This window comes from Myodes glareolus, chromosome 8 (genome assembly GCF_982192425.1).
Source record: "Myodes glareolus chromosome 8, mMyoGla1.1, whole genome shotgun sequence".
Taxonomy (NCBI): domain Eukaryota; kingdom Metazoa; phylum Chordata; class Mammalia; order Rodentia; family Cricetidae; genus Myodes; species Myodes glareolus.
In genome coordinates, this window is record NC_142033.1 from 37,794,960 (window position 1) to 37,815,945 (window position 20,986).

The 20,986-nt window shown below is 36.7% G+C and overlaps 1 protein-coding gene across 1 annotated transcript; it reads left to right on the plus strand.

The window, feature by feature from the left end:
• Nucleotides 1-1,396: 1,396 nt before the first annotated feature.
• Nucleotides 1,397-20,738, plus strand: Yipf7 (Yip1 domain family member 7). Its single transcript, XM_048415331.3, has 6 exons — nucleotides 1,397-1,518; nucleotides 3,010-3,126; nucleotides 7,824-7,972; nucleotides 14,210-14,355; nucleotides 17,985-18,166; nucleotides 20,218-20,738. Exons 2-6 carry the CDS (start codon nucleotides 3,011-3,013, stop codon nucleotides 20,378-20,380), a joined length of 756 nt encoding a protein of 251 aa, XP_048271288.3. The 5' UTR covers nucleotides 1,397-1,518; nucleotide 3,010; the 3' UTR covers nucleotides 20,381-20,738.
• The last annotated feature ends 248 nt before the right edge of the window (nucleotides 20,739-20,986 follow it).

Here is a 20,986-nt window from a genome sequence, read left to right on the forward strand (position 1 = left end):
TTTGTATGTAATGCTGAGCTATTCATTATTACTTGCAGATGTGGTATGATATGTACTAAGATATATAACTTTGAATTCAGACCTGCATAACTATTTTTATAATCATACATTAAGGTTGGAGTCTACCTAGGTATGATGACTTACACCTTTAATTTATCCCATTACTACAGACAGAGATCAGTGAATCTGCATGAGTTCAAGGTAAGTAGGGACTATATAGATCTAGGCCATCCATGATTCCTACCTCCAAAATAAGAAGAGCAGACTCAGGTATTCAATAGTTGGTCCTGAATAAATGTGTGTATGAGTGTTATTTTACCACTGACATAGAAAAAGAAATTGTTAAACAAATTCATTTTTTTAAAAAATTTAAACACCAGGATTTTAATGTGTATGCAATCTGAAGTCCTAGAAGGGAGTTTCAGAAGAAAGCAAACCATAAGGGAAATAGTCCTCAAAGTTATCTGGTCCAGAAGGGCTGGAGTCTACTAGCTATAATGTTTCCTGGTAGTGAATCAATGATATAACACAAAGGGTCAACTGTGTATCTTTCAAGGGCAAGGATGAGTTAAAAAGCCTTCATTGTCTGGAATTGATTTAATATATGACAGAACACATTCAGTACATAATAACACCAGACCAGGGTGAAAAGATGGAACATGGGTAAGAAGTGCTTGTTGTGTAAGCACAGGGCCCTGGTACCTGTGTAAAAAGTTGGTGTGGAGGCTCACCTCTAATCTCAGCACCAAGAGATGGAGACAAAAGGATCCTGGGGGTTTGTTGGCCACTCAAACTAGACAATCAGCTAGCCAGGTTCAGTAAAATTCTGTCTCAGAACAGATCATGGAGAATGATGGAAGAAGGCACCTGGTGTCAACTACTTCTGGCAACATGCCACACTCTGCACGCACTCCCAATACACACCAGAGCAAACATACAAAAACTAGGTCAGAATAATGTATCAATATCTCAACTGCAGAAATTAATTCAGATAAAGCCAAGAACATGCCATAATTCATTTTCCTAAAAAATTGCTCAGATTAGGATAAAATGATAACATTTCATTTTATTTCAGTGCTGAGGTCTCCATGTTAAGATCAAGTACTACAGATTTATTTTTATCACAGATTACTGTAAATCCTACTAGAGTGAAAACCAGAGTAGAAGTCACATAAAGCCCTTTGCTTTTCATGGATGACTTCCAGTAAATAATCTTGTTGCCAAGTTTAATGGACGTGCATACAAGGATACTGGATTTATTTCTCCACATTATCTGATTTATGTCTGCATGTTGCTCATTGTGTTTCGAGCCATAAAAATGTGTGATAAGACACTGCGTTGACTTTTTGGCAGCGTTGCTTTCCTGGCTGTGTCATCTGTCCACTCCGTCAGCGTACAAATTTAGAAATTTTTATATATAGTCAGTGCTTCTTCTTTTCACCCACTGGTTTGTTTAGATTTCCCAAGAACAGCTACGTTTGTTGGAGGACCTTTCCTCATAGCAATACATAGAGACAGGTACGTGTCTAGTCTGCCTGATCCTTTTAAAAAACACCTAGCATTTAAATAAAATACAAAAGGGGATTATGTAAGAACTCAAAAAGCTGTTACATAAAACTTGGCATGTAGCCTAAAGTTATTGTATTTTCAAAAAAATCCCTCTCTCTGCTTGATAATAACAGTTTTTTTGGGTTTAGAAGCTTACACTAATAAGGTTTAGTCTTTGTTTTATATATAATATTGAATTTATATTATAGTTTGTTAAAGGATTCATTACTAAGTCTTGATTTTAGTTTTTATAACTCATAGCTACTTCATGTACATCACTAATGAAAATTGCTTATTTATGAAATCAGCTGCATGAATTACTATATCTACCTTTGCAAAGCTCTTTGTATTTTACTGAATCGAATAACTGTTTTTTTATATTATTTTACAACTGTCATTGAATATTTCTGATTAATGAAGATCTTAGGGTTAAGGCTGTTTTTATAGATTTATAATTTTAAATTCATTATTGGGAGTATTCCATGAATGACTATAATTATATGGATTACTCCCAGTGGTTTCTAAATTCACACCTTCAAAATAAAAATGGTTTTCAAAAACATAGGATTAAAAATCCAAAAGTCTCTGCTCTCTCCTAGAATTTTTAATCAAATAGCCATCCTGCCTTTCTGACACCTTGTTCTGTCACCTCTTGATCTCATGTTGTCCTTTTTCCATCTATTGGTTCTGCATTCAGTAGGAGTGAAAGTCATGTACTCTAAATTATCAGAAGTGACTTGAAGCAAAGTAGTAAGTGTAGGTGAAAGGACTGTGTCCTCAGTCTAGTGCTACAGAATCTATTTCTATCTCACTCATCCACAACCCATGACAGCATCTTGGAAAAAAGGAAGAAAATGTTAAATGATGATTAAAAGAAATTCTTAAGCATAATTAGAAAATATTTTATAAAGTTCTACTTTTTGTTTAGGTGAGCAAGAAAGGCATTTAGTAAAATTTATGTCTCTGGGTAAATTAAAATAAAGTACTAATAATTTAAGTTGTTACTTTCTGCCTTTTTTGTACTGTGTGTGTGCATCTAAGTGCAGGTCTCTGTGTGTACATACCTGTATACTTGTACGTCATTTTTTGAAGCGAGAAACTTGCATTGCTTAGTCTGCGGATAAGTAGGACACCAAGTTTAAAACTTTTCTCTAAACTGCTGAGAATGAGGTGCATGGGGGAAGGGTGTTGGTGATTTCTTTTAGAAAAGCTGAAGTCAACTTACAGTCACCATAAGAAAGTGTGAAAACTTAATATAGTACTTGAAGTTAATCGGTTTTGAAGGTGACTTTCCAGCATGTATTTCCTGCTTTTCCCCTAATAGTTAATTTATTCTTCCAAATAATATATCCTTTGACAGGAAAACAGCTATAACCACACCATCAATAAATCTTGATACATATTTCAAAAAGCTTAATTGCCTAACAAACAAAATAAAATCAGACCAACTTAATTTTTCAGGATGTCTAACTTGGGAGAGTATGATTTGGACTTTTACCAATCTAATTATATCATCGAGAATCAGGAGCAGAGCTATAATGATTCTAATGCTCATGGGAATCTTTATGGATCCAGAGAGTAAGTATTTGATAGTGAGCAAACATACTCCCATTTTTAGAAATGTCAATGTTTTGTCAGTTCCTGATACATGTGCTTTCTTGAGGGAAGAAGTTAACAGAGTTAACCGAGCAGTTGTCAATGAAGTATCCTCCACTAAATAACAAGAAAAGACAGATAAATTACCCCAATTTTCTGCCAATATTTTTTTACTTGGTGCTCATGTCAAGTTAGTGTTTTATTTATTCTTTTAAAAATAATGATTAAATAAGAGCCCTTTACCTGATAGTTATCTGGACACTGAAAATGGATTCCATCTATTTAAAGACATTTATTTTGTTTAGTTTTTCTCAGAAATTAAAGCCACTACAAAACATGGTAAGGATGAAATCCAAGGTCTTTTTATAATTTTTATTTAAAAAATGAGAATTTTCTACATGTGTACTGTAGTCCCATAATTTCTAGCTCCCTCCAGTGTCCACTCCCAATCTCTCTCAAATTCATGAGTACCGCTTATTCAGTAGTTAGTATTGGATATGCACATGTATATGTGCATGCGCGCGCGCGCGCACACACACACACACACACAATTCAGACGTGTGTACATGAATCTGCTGAGTTCATTTGGTGTTGGTCTCTTATGCTTACATATTTAGTGCTGATCACTTGGGACTAGTTTATCAGGGGTTCTTCCCTGAATACAACTGAGATTACAGCTCTCTCAACAGCCATTGGTTGCATGTAGGTCTTCATCTAGGGGCGGAGCCTATCCCTTATTCATGATGGCATGTCAAGTAGCTCTGTCCTTAAGATCTTGTTTAGTCAACAATACCGCTGAAATTCCACCGATGCTACTTCCTGTCGTGTGTAGGAGATGCTATGCTACAGCAGATGTCCTCTGACTTTTGCAGTCTTTCTGCCCACCCTTTCTGAAATGTTCTTTTAGACTTAGGTGTAGGGATTGCATTGGTAGTGCATCAGGTGGGATTGGCACCCTACAGCCAGTTCTCAACATTTTGACCAGGTATGAATTTCTATAATCATAATCATTTTGTCTACTGATTATAAAGAATCTTCAAGATGGGGTGAGAGCTACATTTATCTGTGGTATAAGACTATGTGGTTTTTTTTTTTTTTAGAATGGAGTTAGAAAGTCTTTTCCATTACAGAGATAGGTTTTATTTTTGAGGAGTTGAACAATAAACTATTCATTTTAATATGTGACCATTATGAAAAGTGCCACGACCGTATTGACATAAACATATTTTAAGATGTGTTAGGTATTGGGAATGAATTTAATTATAAGGTCTGGTGAGATGGATCAATTGGTGAAGTGTTTTCCAAGGAAATCATAAAGACCTAGTCTGAGATCTCCAGAAATAATGTGGAAAAGCTGGATGGAGTGTATCTGTATCTGTAACACAACATGGAGGAGGTAGTGATTGGAAATCTTCTGAGAATTGGTGGCTAGACATTTTAGACAAATCACCAAGTGCCAGGCCAGTGAGAGATTCCCCATCTCAAAAACATAAAGCAGAGATCCACTGAAGAAGACCCTCAACATTGACCACTGACTTCTACATGTGCATATATGCCCCCCATACATGGAGGTGAAAACTCTTAACTTGAATTTTAAATAAAGAAAGAATTTAGTATTTTTTTATTAGAAAAAAGAAAGTAAGAAACAAACAAACAAACAAGCAAAGAAATCTCCACAAAGTGAGAAGAATTTGTCCTGGCTAGCATAGTTTATCTCTGTGAAACTGAGAACACTTAACTTTTATTTATTCAGCTGAGAGACATAAGGACATGTACTTTGTGTAGTTTTTATAAAGAAAAAAATGCATTGATGTATAAAAAGTATATATTAAAGCAAAGCCATTATTTGAATATTAATAAATGTAAGTTTCCAAAGCACACTGCTATCCTATAGTTTGGGTTGCTCAGCTGCCTTTCTGCACATTGTTCTGTGCATCTATGTTAGTGAACTGGAAGAAGGATCATGTCTTTCATAAGTAACATTTACTGAACACTTTTCATGCATTATTAACTGCCTTGAGCTTTATTAAACATGGCATTGGAATCCTGAGCAACCCTATGAGGTAAGTATTACTTTTGAGAAGCCAGTTACAGAGATAAATTGATAATGTTTTCAAGGTTATTAATCAGTCATTTTTTCTTGTTGCTATGACAAATTTTCATAAGTGACTTAAGTCAGAAAGGCTTTGTTTCTTTGTTTTCTTTCTTTGATTCAAGGTTTGAGACTATAGACACTCATGGAGTTGGAGGGGATTCATAGAGGTCATAGTTAGAGATTATGGTCACATCGTGCCACAGTCAGAAAACAGAAGGAGAGATGAATGTTGCTGTTCCCATCATTATATTCTTTTGTTAAGATTTGGGTACGGTAGCCCACAGAGTGCTGTAGCCCAAAGTTAGGGGGTGTAGTTACACCTCAACTAATCCAATCTAGAATCTCCCTCCTTCACACATATGCCAGATGTTTGTCTCTTAGTTGATTCTAAATCCAGCCTTCCTCACAACAAATATTAACCATCACAGTCAGTTAGTAAGAAACAGGCTTGAGATTTGGGGTCTAAGGTTGTTTGATTTTTATAAGAGAGGGAATGGAAGGTGTCCATTTTCATCTCTGTCTAGGGAAATCTGGACCATATTCCTACTAACTGATCATCTTACATGCATGAGCAGTGGGTGCTACACTCATTACTGAGTGGTGTTCTAGCTGGAAGGGAAAGGTACTGTTGTATAATGTTTCTACAACCTCAAATGGTGAGTGTCTGAAATTTTATTCCATTTATGATTTATACTTAAAGGGATAAAGAAACAACCAGAGGGTGCTCGAGCTTGAGTGAGTGCATTGAATAAGAGGCTATTTCAAATGGTTAGTGTAATGATGGAAAATGAGAAAATGTGATCGGCTTTTCATTTCAGGCGCCCTGTCTCATAGAAAGGTGTACATTGCCTTGAAACCCCTATTCCTTTATTCATTCCCTCTTCCACATGATATTTCTACTTGAGTACTGCTTATTTTTTTTAACTAAAATAAAGTTTAATATGAGGAAACTCAGTCTTTATTCTTAAGCTTTCCCATTCCACCCAATGGGTGGAATATCCTTAGCCCATTTGATTACTTAAACCGACAGTTCTCAGAAATCAGGATGACAACGTGATAACACAGCTAAATGAGAAAAGTTCATGATTACACTGCATCTGGCCCAGTTATAAGACATGGTTCCATCCCACACTGAAAAAAATGAAAAATATCTTATATGACTGGGATAACTATAATAATCTCTATGTATGTTGTAGGAGTTCAAAGAGTTCAAAGTTATTAGATCAGATCTCTGCCTTTAATGAATGGTTAATGAATGACAAAACTCTTCCCTTTGTCTATGGTTTCATTTGGCAAGAGAGGTCATTTTTTGGGTCAAGGTTAAATATGTAAAAAGAATTGCATATGATTTTGTGGAATTTTATATTAAGACTAATCATAGAAGAAAATTATCAAGAGCATTTTGTAAAAATATTTTCATATTAAGAGATATCAAGATTTTAAATTTCAGAATCTGGAACTCTACATTTATCCTAGTCAATGGGTCTTTGGTTAAAAGTAAAATAAAAGATGAAAAAATGTGATAGATAGTTATTGATTTTTCTTTCCTTTCTGCAACTAAAAACTATGAAAAATGAACTAATTTCATGGGCTTTTTATTTATTTCTTCCTTTAGCACTATTGCAAGTTATTTACAAGGATCAAATATTTTTCAAGTTTCTCATTCATATGATAAAACAAATACTCATTCTTGGACATGTAAAAGCATCATATTTTCGCAAAAGCAAATTTCTCACTGTAAAAAGACTTTCAGAAGTTAGTAACCTGCATACTTAACAAGGGGCTCTAGGTAGTAATGAATAATTTGATGAACAGTGATTTCTGGGAATAGTCAGTATTGGAGAGTATATTTCTCTGTAAACAAAAGATTTTATAGATTTTTATTTCATTTATGTTGACAATACTATTAAGCTATGACATTTATTAGCTATTCCTGGGGGTTTTAGAAACTTTAATATGATAGAGAGCAGAGAGGAATGTTCCCTACGTAGGGAGCAGAGACCTGCTCAAAAAACACAGTCCAGAAACCCAAGCAGGACAATTGGGGGGTCATTTACTCTTTTTTTCTAAAATCTTTTTCTAAAATTTAACTTATTTTTATTTTTTTAAAAAGAAAGCAAACTATTTTTGTTCATTATACATACCAATCCAAGTTCCTATTCTTTCTTCTCCTCCCACCACCTCCACTTATTCCCATCCCATCCACTCCACAGAGAGGATAATGCACATTGCTTTGGGAAAGGTTCAAGATCTATCCCTACTGCTTGTATTATCTTTTTGGGTCACTTGCTTTTGAAACTCTTTCTATTCTTCTTCAAAATGGCATTTACAGTGTAGTCTTGACCACATAGAGTTTTAGATGAGAAAAGGGAGACAGTGCCCACAATATGGCATATGCTTGACTAATACCGTTATTGTAGATCACTATTATAGAAGCTTTTTCATTATCTCTTACTTCAAATATTTGAGTTTAATTTAACTTAAATTAAGTAAATTCCTTACAAGGGAGATTGCGCTTCCCTTCCTTGATTTGTTGGAATATTGCTTTCTTGTATGTAAAGCATTGACATTTTTAATTTTCTAGAGCACAAGCCGCTTCCTCTTCTGTTCCACCAGAGATGTTCCTGTCATCAAACTATGCAGGGCAGCTCTTTCAGCCAGCATCTACCTCAGACTATTATCCACAGGCTCCTTCAGAGGACGGTTTTGATGAGGAACCTCCTTTGCTGGAAGGCAAGTTAAGGAAGCGTTGTTTTTAAGGTGTGCACAGCTCAGAGAACTACAGCACTAATTGGGGCTTATCCTGTTTTGATACAATGTTGCATACAGTGCTTTGTGTGTAATTACTACACAGTTAACAAGAGTCTGCCAAACCAGGACTCGTATACCAAAACCATTGCAAGTTTGTTGCATTATTAGCTGAAGTTTCTGAGCTTGTTTGTTCTGCCACTGTGAAGTTGTTAATTGTTGCTGTTATTGGATGCTCTAAGAAAGACATGTTATGGAAAGGTGTTTATATCTAAGCAACAACACTTTCCAACCATCTGAGAATGCACTTCATAACAACACTAATTTTAGTCTTTGCTGTCTGTCTGGGAGCAAAGGAGATAGTTTCTCACATTAACGTTTGTTTGTGGTTGACAGGGAGGCAGGCGAAACCCTTTTCCTTCTCTGGTTCTCATTTTGGCAAAACTAGGCAAAGGAGAATACAGTTCCAGTTGATAACAATGTTCTTAGTAAGGAAACTCCTGACTCCTGGAGCTGGAGGTCCAGAGAGATTTCAGGAACTTTCTATTCATTTATTTCTATTCATACCCAGGCGTTCTATGTCTGTATTAAGAGTTTTTGCTGGAAGTAGCAACCACAAGAAAGAACTCAAAACTCTACTGGATTTACACTAGAGAATGAAACATAAATACTCAGTGGTAAAGTCCAAGTCTTCTGTATGTACGCCGGCTCTAAGTAGAGAGAGGTAAAAAGAAAGATTATAATTATCAGTGTTTTCCATAAAAGGACTGTTTACCTCATTTGAATTCAATAACTTCCTGGAGTTAACATAGTCTTCTTTCTTTGCCTAAAAATGTAAACAAGAGAAAGATTTAAATAATTGTGTATAATACAGAAAATTAGGTAATAGATCTGTTATAAGCTTAGAAGCTATTAAGTTTTGTGATCCATTATGTCTCATCAGGTCATTCTATTTCTCCTCTGCAATTACTAAACAACTAAAGCTTATACATTTGAAGATTATAAGCTATCTTTTTCTTTTTTGAGACAATGTTTCTCTGTAACATTGTAACCTATCCTGGAACTCACTATGTAGACAGGCTGGCATGAAACTCACAGAGATCCACTTGAGTCTGCCTCCCGAGTGTTGGGACTAAAGGTGTGTGCCAACACCTCCTGGCTATAATCTATTTTCACTAAGAATTTTGGATTCTAACAATATTTTTGCCTTAAAAAGCCCTTTGGTTGCCTAAGTGCATTCACTATACATATTGGAAAATATAGAAACATATGGATTAATATATAAAGCAATTAAAAACTTGTCTCTAAGTATTAACCATAAAACATTTGAATGTTTCTTTCAAGCAACTATCCTATTTTTGTGCACTTATTATGTATGTAAACACCTAGTTACTCCAAAAGGAAATGCTATTTTTCAATGAAAATATTTGAGTATTTTAAAATAAAGAATAACACAATCATATATGGTCTTATTTTCAGTTATTGTATCATGATCATTTTCATATATGTGTTCTTTAAAGCCATTAAATTTTTAAAACTTGATTTATAATCATATTATAAAGCTCAGATGCAATAATTTAAGCATACCTTACAGGTTATAGCCTACAATAAGCATTATTTTGATGAACATCATAGTTAAAATCTTTTGGCCTGTGCATTCTTTGGGATGTGTCTGTAACAGTGGGAGAATTTGGTCAGGAGGCACTTGGAACGTTGTCAGTTGACCTGGCAAAAATGAGTTTTCTACTGTACCATTAGAGTCAAATACGCAATATCTATGTCAATTCGATAGTAAAAAAGTAGAGACAACTGCTTTGTATTTCTATATTACTAGAAGCCTCAGAGGTTTTCATGTATGTTGGTTATTTTTACTTTTTCCATTTTTTTGTGATTCTTGTCACATTAGCATTAAATTAGTTTTCCTTTCCTTATTTTAAGGTATATTTACATAGCAGTAGATTAATAACTCTCTATAAGATGTGTTGCTGAAGGCTGTACCTTTGTTCCTGGCTGCCCAGACTCAAAAAACCACACAGAAACTGTATTAATTAGATCAGTGTTTGGTCTTTAGCTCTAGCTTCCTATTGGCTGACTTTTACATCCCAAACTAACCCATCTCCATTAATCTTTGCATCACCACCAAGTCGTGGCCTACTGGCAAAATTTCAGCAGGTTCCAGCGGAGGCATCTGTCTCTAGCAGTGGCTATGTGGCTTCTCCCTGACTTCGCCTTCTTTTTCCCAGCATTCAGTTCAGGTTTCCCACTTGGCTTTACTCTTTTAAGCCACTGGCCGAAACCAGCTTTATTCATTAACCAATAAAAGCAATACATATATAGAAGGACCTCCCATACCAGAAGATGAATTTCAATAAACTTTTTTCTTGCTTATTTAATGTAATTTTCTTATAAATCTTTGGGGAAACACGGGAATTTTAGTATTTATATTTTAAATTAAATATATTTCTTGGAGACTTTTTCCAATTGTTTTATTTAGAACCAGTTTCTCTAGATCAAAACAGCATTTATATCCATTTTCTCGAAGATGCTCAGATTTTAAAGTAATATTTTTTTATATTTTCATAGATGAAACCTATAAGATAAAGTGGAAAAATAAGTCTTAATCCTTGTACAAGGGTCAATTTTAGTCCGTCAAGCCAGAAAAGTTACTAGAATTCATAGTTCTTTCCTTGTAGCACAGGCTGATACATCTGAAATGTCAAAGCCATAATTTCTGTAAAAATAATGATCTTAATTCACTTTTATACTTCATGTCATATACTTTACTACCACTAGATGACAGCAGAATAATAAATTTTACATTCAAGTTTTATAGTGGTTCTATCTTCTGTTTTACACAATAAGGCATCACGTTGGGGGCCCCTACAATGAATACTTGCTAATAAATTTGAAAAGAAAATATTTTGAACATACATAGTCAGTTGGGAACAATTTTTTTCTCGTGAAAATATTTAGTTCACCCTATATTTATTCATGATTTTGTGTGCAGTCCTTCAATATGTCATCAATACATAGTAGAAATCAATATTGATTTTGTATATCATTTTATATGAGTTTTTTTCAGAACGACTTATTACTTATTTTTAAAGAATAAAAAAAAAGACATTTTTGTACCAAAGGCACTTAATTGTGATAAAAACTGATAATGAAATTGGAAAGTGACAGAAGCCTGGCATGAAATGAATTTAAACTGTGATATTCCTCAATTTTTATGGTCTTCTGCCATTTATAAAACCTAGGACAATGGAAATTCCTAGGAACCTACAAGGGTGACTGTAGATATGACTCCTAGTATTTGAGGGTTACAGAGCCTAAACCAGCCATCTCCTACAACCAGGAAAGACTTTAGTAAGGCACTGGGGCACTAACCCAGCCATAAAACCTTCGACCTACAATTTGTCCTTTCTGCAAGATGTACTAGGGTAAAGGTGGCACAGAAATTATGGGAGTGGCCAATACTGGCCCAGCCTGAGACCCATGCCTATAGAGGGAGCTTACCCCTGACACCACCTACTACCAGGAAGCAGAGGCAGACTAGTCCAGTGTCCCAGGATAGAACCAAACAGGACCGCAAAAAAAAATTCAATGAAATATCGCTAATGATGTTCAGCTATACTCATAGACAGGAGCCTAGCACAATTGCCAGCAACTGATGAAACAGAATCAGAAACCCACAGCCAAACGTTAGGTGGAGCTTGGGGCATCCTGACAAAGAAGGGAAAGAAGGATTGTAGGAAGCAGAGGGATCAAGGACCCCAAATAAAACCCACAGAATCAACTAACCTAGGCTCATAAGGGCTAAGAAATCCTGAACCAATAATTGGGGAACCAACATGGAACCAATCTAGGCCCTTTGCATATATATTATGGTTGTGTAACTTGGCGTTCTTGTGGGACACTGAACAGTGGGAGAAGGAGCAGTCCCTGACCCTTTTTTTCTCCATTATGTTGGGACCTTTTCCTCTACTGGCACTAAGTCTTACTGCAACTTGATATGTCATGTTTGGTTGATACCCATGGAAGACCTGCACTTTTCTGAAGAGAATGGAGAAGTGAATGGGGGCACGAAGGTGGAGTGGTCTGGGAGGGGAGAAGGGAGAGGAAACTGTGTTCCGAATGTAATATATGAGAGGAAACAATTATGGTAAAATCTTGCCGCCCTTTAAGATTGTCGAACCACCCATCTCCTCTAGCGTATATGGTCATAAAGTATAACACACTTTACTTTCAGTAAAGGAAAAATGTGGAAACAGCAATGTACTCAACTTACTATTTTTAAAACTGCTTCTTTTTATTTTTTGATTATAGCATAATTACAACGTTCTCCTTTCCTCCTTCCAAAAACTCTCAAGTATGCATCCTTGAACTCTTTCAAATTCATGGCCTCTTTTTTCATTAATTGCTATCCCCATGCACACATACGCACACATACGCGCATGCGCGCACACACACACACACATACAGAGAAAGAGAGAGAGAGAGAGAGAGAGAGAGAGAGAGAGAGAGAGAGAGAAAGAGAGAGAGAGAGAGAAATCCCTAAATACAATTTGTCCAGTCCCTATAATGTTACTTGTATGTATGTTTTTTGTTGCTCACTGCTTAGTAATGTTTATTTTCTCTCTCTTTTTCTTTCTTTCCTAACCCACTACTGGGGGAAAATCTAGGCCCTCACAAATGTGAAGCCGTTGCTTTAACTCTAACCTAACCTACATCGCCAGTAGGTTTAAGTAATTTTCTGCCCTTACTTAGAACGACAGATTTCAGTCAGGGGATTGCATGTATAAAAGTTTGTTTCTCTACGCTAGTTCACCTGGGTGAGCTAGCACCCTCTGACAGGGTTTCTAAAGATTTCTAAATTGTTGAAGGAAGGCCCCTCTTTGTGAGAATAATTAGAAATCCATCTTGCGCAAAATGTCAACTTTGAAAAATATTAAAATGGTACTTGCAACCATTGAAAAAAATCTGAGAATGGAGATGTGGTTCAATGGGAAATAGTGTGCCTAGTACCCAGTGTCTCTAAATAAACAGCTGAAATGTTTTTATCATCTGACTGGAGATATTTGTACATGCTTGTAAGTACAGTTGAATTTAGAAAGGGTATGTAGTCTTTCCCTAGGAGAGATGGAAGAAATCAGGCATATGATTGATAGATGATAGATATAGTTAGATGATAGATAGACAGATAAATATATATGTACATCTGAGTTTAGAAATGTAGCCTTTCTTATAGAAAATATGTAATAAATTTGATAAAGAAATGATAGATAGATAGAACGATAGATAGATAGACAGATATAGATAGATAGATAGATTAGCTGCACATAGACCTGACTTCTCAATGCTTTACAAGAGTGAAATTGGACAATGTGGAAATGTAGATTTTTCTATTTCTGGCTTTCAGATTCTGAAAAAAATTTAACCTCTCAACATCTCAGACATTTGATGCATAATAGGAATGAACTGACACTACATTTATTATATGAATGTGAGACCAATGCTTGTAGATCTTGAAAAGCCAGTAAAGTCTGAGTAATCAATTAGAGCTTGCTTTAGTGAGATGATTTTATTCTAATATTCTCACTCATAAAAAGAAAAAGATTAACTTGTCCTTAGTATTTAATCTTTGAGCTTATTGATTCAATCTCACAGTGCATTGATTTATAAACATCTGCATGTACCTCATGGCCACTACTCTCCACAAAAAGAGTCCTTCTCTTTCTTTCTTGTGGAATTTTATCAATTTAGAGCGAGGTTAATGTTCTTATTAGGCAGAATAAAGGAAAACTCTAGACTTAGACTGAGTATCATTAACCAGTTCTGCCATGGGTGATATGGCAGGATTCCGGAAGTACTCACAGTTGAATATGTGGATGGAGGAAAGATCCGAAGGAATGATTGAGACACGTCTAGTCTGTTAGCTGCAATGGCAGGTTTTACTGTATGTCAATTCCATGTTTTTAAATATTATTAAGATTTTGCTGCATGAACCAGATAAAAATCTCAACAGAGGATTTTCCTTTAAACTATTGTTTTGGGTGTTATTTGTTCACTGTACATTGCCTTAAACTTTAGATTTAGATTCTGATGCCAAAATAGATCAATTATCTTGAGTTGTCATGAAAAAGAATAGATACACTAACTCTGAGTTAATATAACTCTTTTGTTTTCTATATTTACCTTACACTATTTATTTTCTTTTTGCAGAACTTGGAATTAATTTTGATCACATATGGCAAAAAACCTTGACGGTGCTAAACCCAATGAAGCCAGCAGATGGCAGCATCATGAACGAAACAGATCTCACAGGACCCATTCTTTTCTGTGTGGCTCTGGGAGCCACATTGCTTATGGTAGCTTCTGACAGCTAACCTGACATTTCAGGCCTCATTTTCATCAGAGCTGATTTTGAAACATTTTCTTTTAAAACAGGAGAAATCTGCTTTCTAACAAGAATTAGGACTTGGATCCCATCACATAAAAGCCTGGTGTAGAGCAGCATGTAGAGAACCATGATGCTCACTAGTCAGCCAGTGGGGACCATGATGCTCACTAGTCAGCCAGTGGGGACCATGATGCTCACTAGTCAGCCAGAGGGGACCATGATGCTCACTAGTCAGCCAGTGGGGACCATGATGCTCACTAGTCAGCCAGTGGGGACCATGATGCTCACTAGTCAGCCAGTGGGGCCATGATGCTCACTAGTCAGCCAGTGGGGACCATGATGCTCACTAGTCAGCCAGTGGGGACCATGATGCTCACTAGTCAGCCAGTGGAGACCATGATGCTCACTAGTCAGCCAGTGGGGCCATGATGCTCACTAGTCAGTCAGTGGGGCCATGATGCTCACTAGTCAGCCAGTGGAGACCATGATGCTCACTAGTCAGCCAGTGGGGCCATGATGCTCACTAGTCAGCCAGTGGGGCCATGATGCTCACTAGTCAGCCAGTGGGGACCATGATGCTCACTAGTCAGCCAGTGGGGACCATGATGCTCACTAGTCAGCCAGTGGGGACCATGATGCTCACTAGTCAGCCAGTGGGGATCATGATGCTCACTAGTCAGCCAGTGGGGACCATGATGCTCACTAGTCAGCCAGTGGGGACCATGATGCTCACTAGTCAGCCAGTGGGGACCATGATGCTCACTAGTCAGCCAGTGGGGACCATGATGCTCACTAGTCAGACAGTGGGGACCATGATGCTCACTAGTCAGACAGTGGGGACCAGCCTGATAGAAACTGGGTAAGGTATAATGGCACATGCTTATAATCCCACTACTTGGGGGATGGAGGCAGGAGGATCAGAAATTCAAGGTCATTTATTTTGCTACATAGCAAGCTCAAAGACAAGCTAGAAAATGATACCTAACCTTAAACAGAGCAAACAAACAAAATCAGCTTCTTTTTACTTGTAGCCCCTGTTTTTGTTTATGACATCATTTTTGTATTGTTATGTCTCTGAATTATTATTAAGTTATTTTTTAACTGTTTTCTTAATTTTCCTAAATTAAGAATTTAGGGGGATTTTAAAAACAATATTAGGAGTGCCCAGTGTGTCTTTTGTGACATCCAGTTTATCCTGAGAGCACTGCTCACTAGTCAGCAGTTTTACCAGTCTGAGCACTAGGATCTGTGAGACACCCTGACTTGAAAAATAGATGGCCTGTACACACATACACAAGCACACATGAACACATGTAGCACCTTCACATACATACAAAAGCAGCTTCTTCTAATGCAACTATAACTTTCAAATGTGTTTTAAAAAGTGTGTGTGACTACATACATGTTCTCTTCCCATGCACTAAATCTGTAATACTAGACAGCCAAGATACCGAAAAAAACCTAGTTTCTGTGTGGCCAGTGATCACATCCTTTTCGTTCAGCAACAGCAAAGTGATAGCGACCTCCTTCCTTTCGGTATGAAAAACGCGAGTGCCCTCTAACTCAAACCCTGTCACCACAGCTGCTATTTATTCTTAGGGTTCCCTTCTTCTCCTTTTCACACAAATATGATATTCTTGGCTTAAGCTGCTGTGCAAGGCCATGCCAATTAATCAAATAGTCAGAAACAATCAGTTTAATATATTAACTCATCTTTCCCTTGCAAGTCATTTGTAACATAACAGCTGTTTGTTTGTTTTTCTTTTAAGAAATGACTATCATGACTATATAATGATAGTCATTTCTTAAAAGATGGTGTTAGTTCCATCATCAAGATCACTCTTGGACAAATAATGCTAGTAGGAGTTATTTTAATATCCTCTCTTGTGTTTTAAATACAAAACATTATAAACAAGGAAATCTTAACTGGAGGTGATAAAATGAATTCTACCCATAATTCCCAATAACTATGATCTTAATACATTGTTTTCACATTTATATACTTCCATTCCTTTACTTCTAGACAGAAAGGGTTTACCTTTTTGATGTTTACTAGAAACTGAGGTTTCTTGTAGTTCTAAAATTACATGGAATATGTGAAAAAATATTTACATCATTAACATTTTATATAAATATTAACACTTACATTTTTCATTAACAATTATTATTGATATTAATGTTAATAGATACCAACAATGACATTCCAAAAACTCCAACTTTAGATAAGTCAAATTTTAGGATAAATTTATTTGCTGCCAAGTCAATTCTGTACTACCTTGCCTCTATAATTAAAAGTTCATTTCATAGGCCATTACATTCATTATATTAGCAAAAGCAAAACTAAATTCAGAGACAATATTCAAATTCCTTACATACTTCTAAATATGTAGGATTCACAATCGTCTGTAGGAGACATGCCCCTAGTGACTTTACTTCTCTCTACTAGATCCCATCTTTAGAGGGTCCACAACTTCCCAAAGCACTTGAATACATAGGCATTTAGGAAATACACAAACCACAGCAACTCCAATGTTTTTCATTACCCAATGTCTATAATGATTTATAGACATTCTCATTTACCTGTTCTGCTCAGGCTATCACTATGGTCTGAAAATCAACAACAAAATGAGCAACACAAAAGTACAGTTAGGACTGGGTATTGTGCATGTCTGTCATTCCAGCACGTAGGAGATGGAGGTATAAGATACAAAAATTTGACCAGTGGGCACTGTATAGCTAGACCCTGTCTCCTAAAAGCGGGCTGGAGATATAGCTTAGTGGTAAAAGCACTTGTCTAATATCTACAAGGCCTGGGGCTTAATCCTCTGAACTACAAGAAATTTTTGGGGGGGTGAGGGGTTTCAAAATAGGGTTTCTATATGTAGCTTTGGTGCCTGTTCTAGAAGCAGCTCTTGTAGACCAGGTTAGACTTGAACTTAGAGATCTGCCTACCTCTGCTTCCTGAGTGCTGGGTTTAAAGGCGTGTGCCACCACTGCCTGGCCAAGAAAAAGTTTTTTTTAAAGTGTTTAGTTAGAAGAACACTAAGTATTTTAGATCAACATGGGCAAATTACCAAAGGAGGATCTTAGACATTTGAGGTTAAAACCCAGATGATTTATTTTATATTTTAATATTAAACCTTTGTTAAAATTTGTAACAAAATCTTAAGGGTATTTCTGTTTATAAGTGTTTAAGGCTATATTAAAAGTTTTATTCTGTTGCTCAATTATTCAGCTATTCAGTAAGTATGGGGCAAAAAAAATCATGTTTCACTTATTGCGTTCTCTATAGGAAAATGTATGATAAAAAATTATCCTGGCAATATTTTATCTTTTCTGAAGCATGACTAGCTCATCCCAAATATTATACATATGTGCATATACATACATGCACATATATTCAGAGTGCTTGCTTGTAGTTTGTGTCACAGGCAGGGTTTTCTTTTACCCAGAATTCTCAGAGCCTTGGTGATAGATAGTACCTACCATAATATTCACAGCATTGAGTAAACTCTCGACTGTTCCCCGTAGTGTTGCTATTCTGATTTCATCTCACATATATTGTGATTTCCAGTCATTTTCTTTGTGCTGTTTCAGGCAGGAAAAGCCCAGTTTGGTTACGTATATGGCATGAGTGCCGTTGGCTGCCTCGGGATTCACACCTTACTAAACCTGATGAGTTCTGCAGGGGTGTCATACGGCTGCGTGGCCAGTGTGCTGGGATACTGTTTGCTCCCCATGGTCATCTTGTCCAGCTGTGCCATCTTCTTTTCATTGCAGTAAGTGTTCGTACTAATTGACTCCACATGCATCATCTTTGCCCCGGCCTGCCAGACCAGGGCAATCATAGTGTCTTAACATTTTATCATTGAAATTGAGGAAAATCATGCTTGTTAAAAGCTACACACAGATTCAGAAACAGAATAGGTTCAGTTTGGCTAGGGCACTGCTCTTTTTAAACAGGTTTAAAAAATAAATCCAGCCATGTAATATTTAAAACTTGCAAGTTTAAGTTCTCACATTCTTCAGTCTAAACTATTGGCACGGGTAACATAACAACTACAGAAAATTTACTTATTTGATTTTGGAAGAGTAAATGCCTGCTGAATTCTGACGAATTGCTTGAGTGCCCAGGCATCCGCCTTCTAGGCAAGAAGCATCTGCTATTTCTCAGCTGGACTCCTCACAGCTGAGAATTCCCAGAAACCCCGATGGGGACATTAATTCTGGAGAACTTATGGCATACATGCTCAGTCAATACATTTTTTTTCCTTTTTCTTTCTTCACTTAGACATCTGGCATTTGCAATTCTAAACTATTCATAAGGATAGCATAGATGTGTTTCCCAGAGCACGTTCCCAAGGCTCATGCCTACCATTAGCACTCAGTGACAGCAAGCAAGCAACGGCACAGTTACCTGTCATGTCTACAAAACACTGGGAAATAGACACTCACCCTTTTGCTCATTCTTTCATGTCCAAAGGAGATGTGACTTGCATTTTCTCCTTGGATGATGCGGGTCTTAGGAGATTAATGCTACATTGGAAGGGATGTTGTCATATAGAGAGTTTATCACTACAAGGACAATCAGGGTAGAGTAGTAAACATTTACAATATTTTTGTTATCACAAAGAGTTGTTTTTATGAAATTACTGAGGGTGATTTAAACGTGCTCATTCTGTCTAAACATGGTCTTATTTTTTATTGTAACATGCTTGAGAATTACTGGAGCCAAATATTTGCCTTATCAAATCAAGTACTCAATTTACCAAAAGAATTTGACAGAAAATGGACACTGTGAATGCATAAGTAGAGCAAGCTATATTTATTACATGTATGTATACATTATTGTATGTTTTATAAAGAAGCACACAGCTGTTTGTGTAACTGTTGGCTCTGGCATACTGTTCTGTATACAGGGCTGCGCTGTACAAAACTTTGACAGGGTAATGTAGTTTGGTTCTACAACCCTGTCTGATGTTTTCACAAAATAATAATACTATGATGTACTATTTTAAAATTCTAAGTGTCAAAGGTTATTTTCTGTGACTTTGGTATTTAGAGCATCTTAAATGACTTGAATGCTAAGGGACAAAGAGAAGAATATTCATAAAATTTAGATTTGGAAAATCTCTAGCAGTTTAGACATTTCCACCCTGAAATTATAAGGGATAATGTGTGCGTTAGATTCTCACAACTCTAACAAAATACCTGAGGAAATAGTCTTTCAAAAAGGAGAGATTTGCTATGACTTTTAGTGTCAGGTCGTGGTTGTGATCTTCTGTGGAGGGTCAGAAATGATAATGAGGAAATTGGTTGACTAGAACCGCTCATATTAGTACCCTGGAGAAAAGAGAGCGAGAAGCAGCTGGTGGTTGACCAAACTTCCTCCCTGTAGGAACTACCTCAGGCCCAAAGTTAGTTCTACCACTTTCCGCTGTAGCTAGTAATGTGCAGCACATAGACTTTGTTAAAAATCTAAACCTTAAGAGATGATTTAGAAATATATTATATGGAACGGGAATAGAATGGGGTTATTGGAAGATGAAACTGATTATAACAAGCATTTCTGCTTTTCTTGGTCTAGGCTTACTAAAATATAAACGTATCACTCCTAAGCAGTGGATTTTAGTGAAATCTTTTCTGACTGGCTGAGATCTTTTGAGTTCATCCGGGTAATCATTCACCTTTGCTAACGGAGACCAATGTTCTTCGCAAATGTAGACCAATGTTCTTCGCAAGTGCAGTGCTGGCTTTTCAAGGGTAACTCTGACTCAGTCTCCCTCTTCGTCTCCAGGCCTAAGACAGCTGTCATCTTTCTTTGTTACAGGGGCAACATCGGAACTGTGTCAGCCCTGCTCATCATCAGCTGGTGCAGTCTCTCAGCTTCTAAGATCTTCATTTCCGCCTTAGCCATGGAAGGACAGCAGCTCCTTGTGGCTTACCCCTGTGCCTTGTTTTATGGGCTGTTTGCCCTTCTGACGGTTTTCTAAAGACTGCTTGATGTGGCTTTGCAAGATCCCACTTGCTCGCTGTTCAGATTTTTCTGGAAGTGCATTAGCACTCGAATTCAGCAAGAGAACTTCTGTTTTATGGCTGGTGAGAGAGTATTAGCAGAGAGACAAAGCCACACTCAAGGAGAGTGCTCTAAAAGCCTGTTTGGTGCGGGGGGGGGATGTTTTCGTTTTTCAGTTTGGAGCATTAAAACACTTAAAATATTTTTGAAATATTAAGAGATACAATCTCTGTACTGATAGATGCCGCCTTTCTCATCTCTGAGAAATTTCAAGTAAAATACTATCCTATGCTTAACATTTATTAATTATAATAAATATTTTTCAAGAACATTCATGACTGTGCGTATGGTTAAAATTTATACAGTTCGGCACCTTTGGAGAGTTCAGGGGTTTTATCTACACAGAGTCAAAGAAACACCTTCACTTACCTTGACAACTGTTAATCGATCTCATTATTAGATAAGGTGTGGACTCACCACATTCTCACTTGCTTTAAATGCTATGGCCTGTTACTACATCGCTCCCTTGTACATATCCCAGAGGATCTTACTATATTCGCGCTAAAGTGGTAAAATGTTCCCA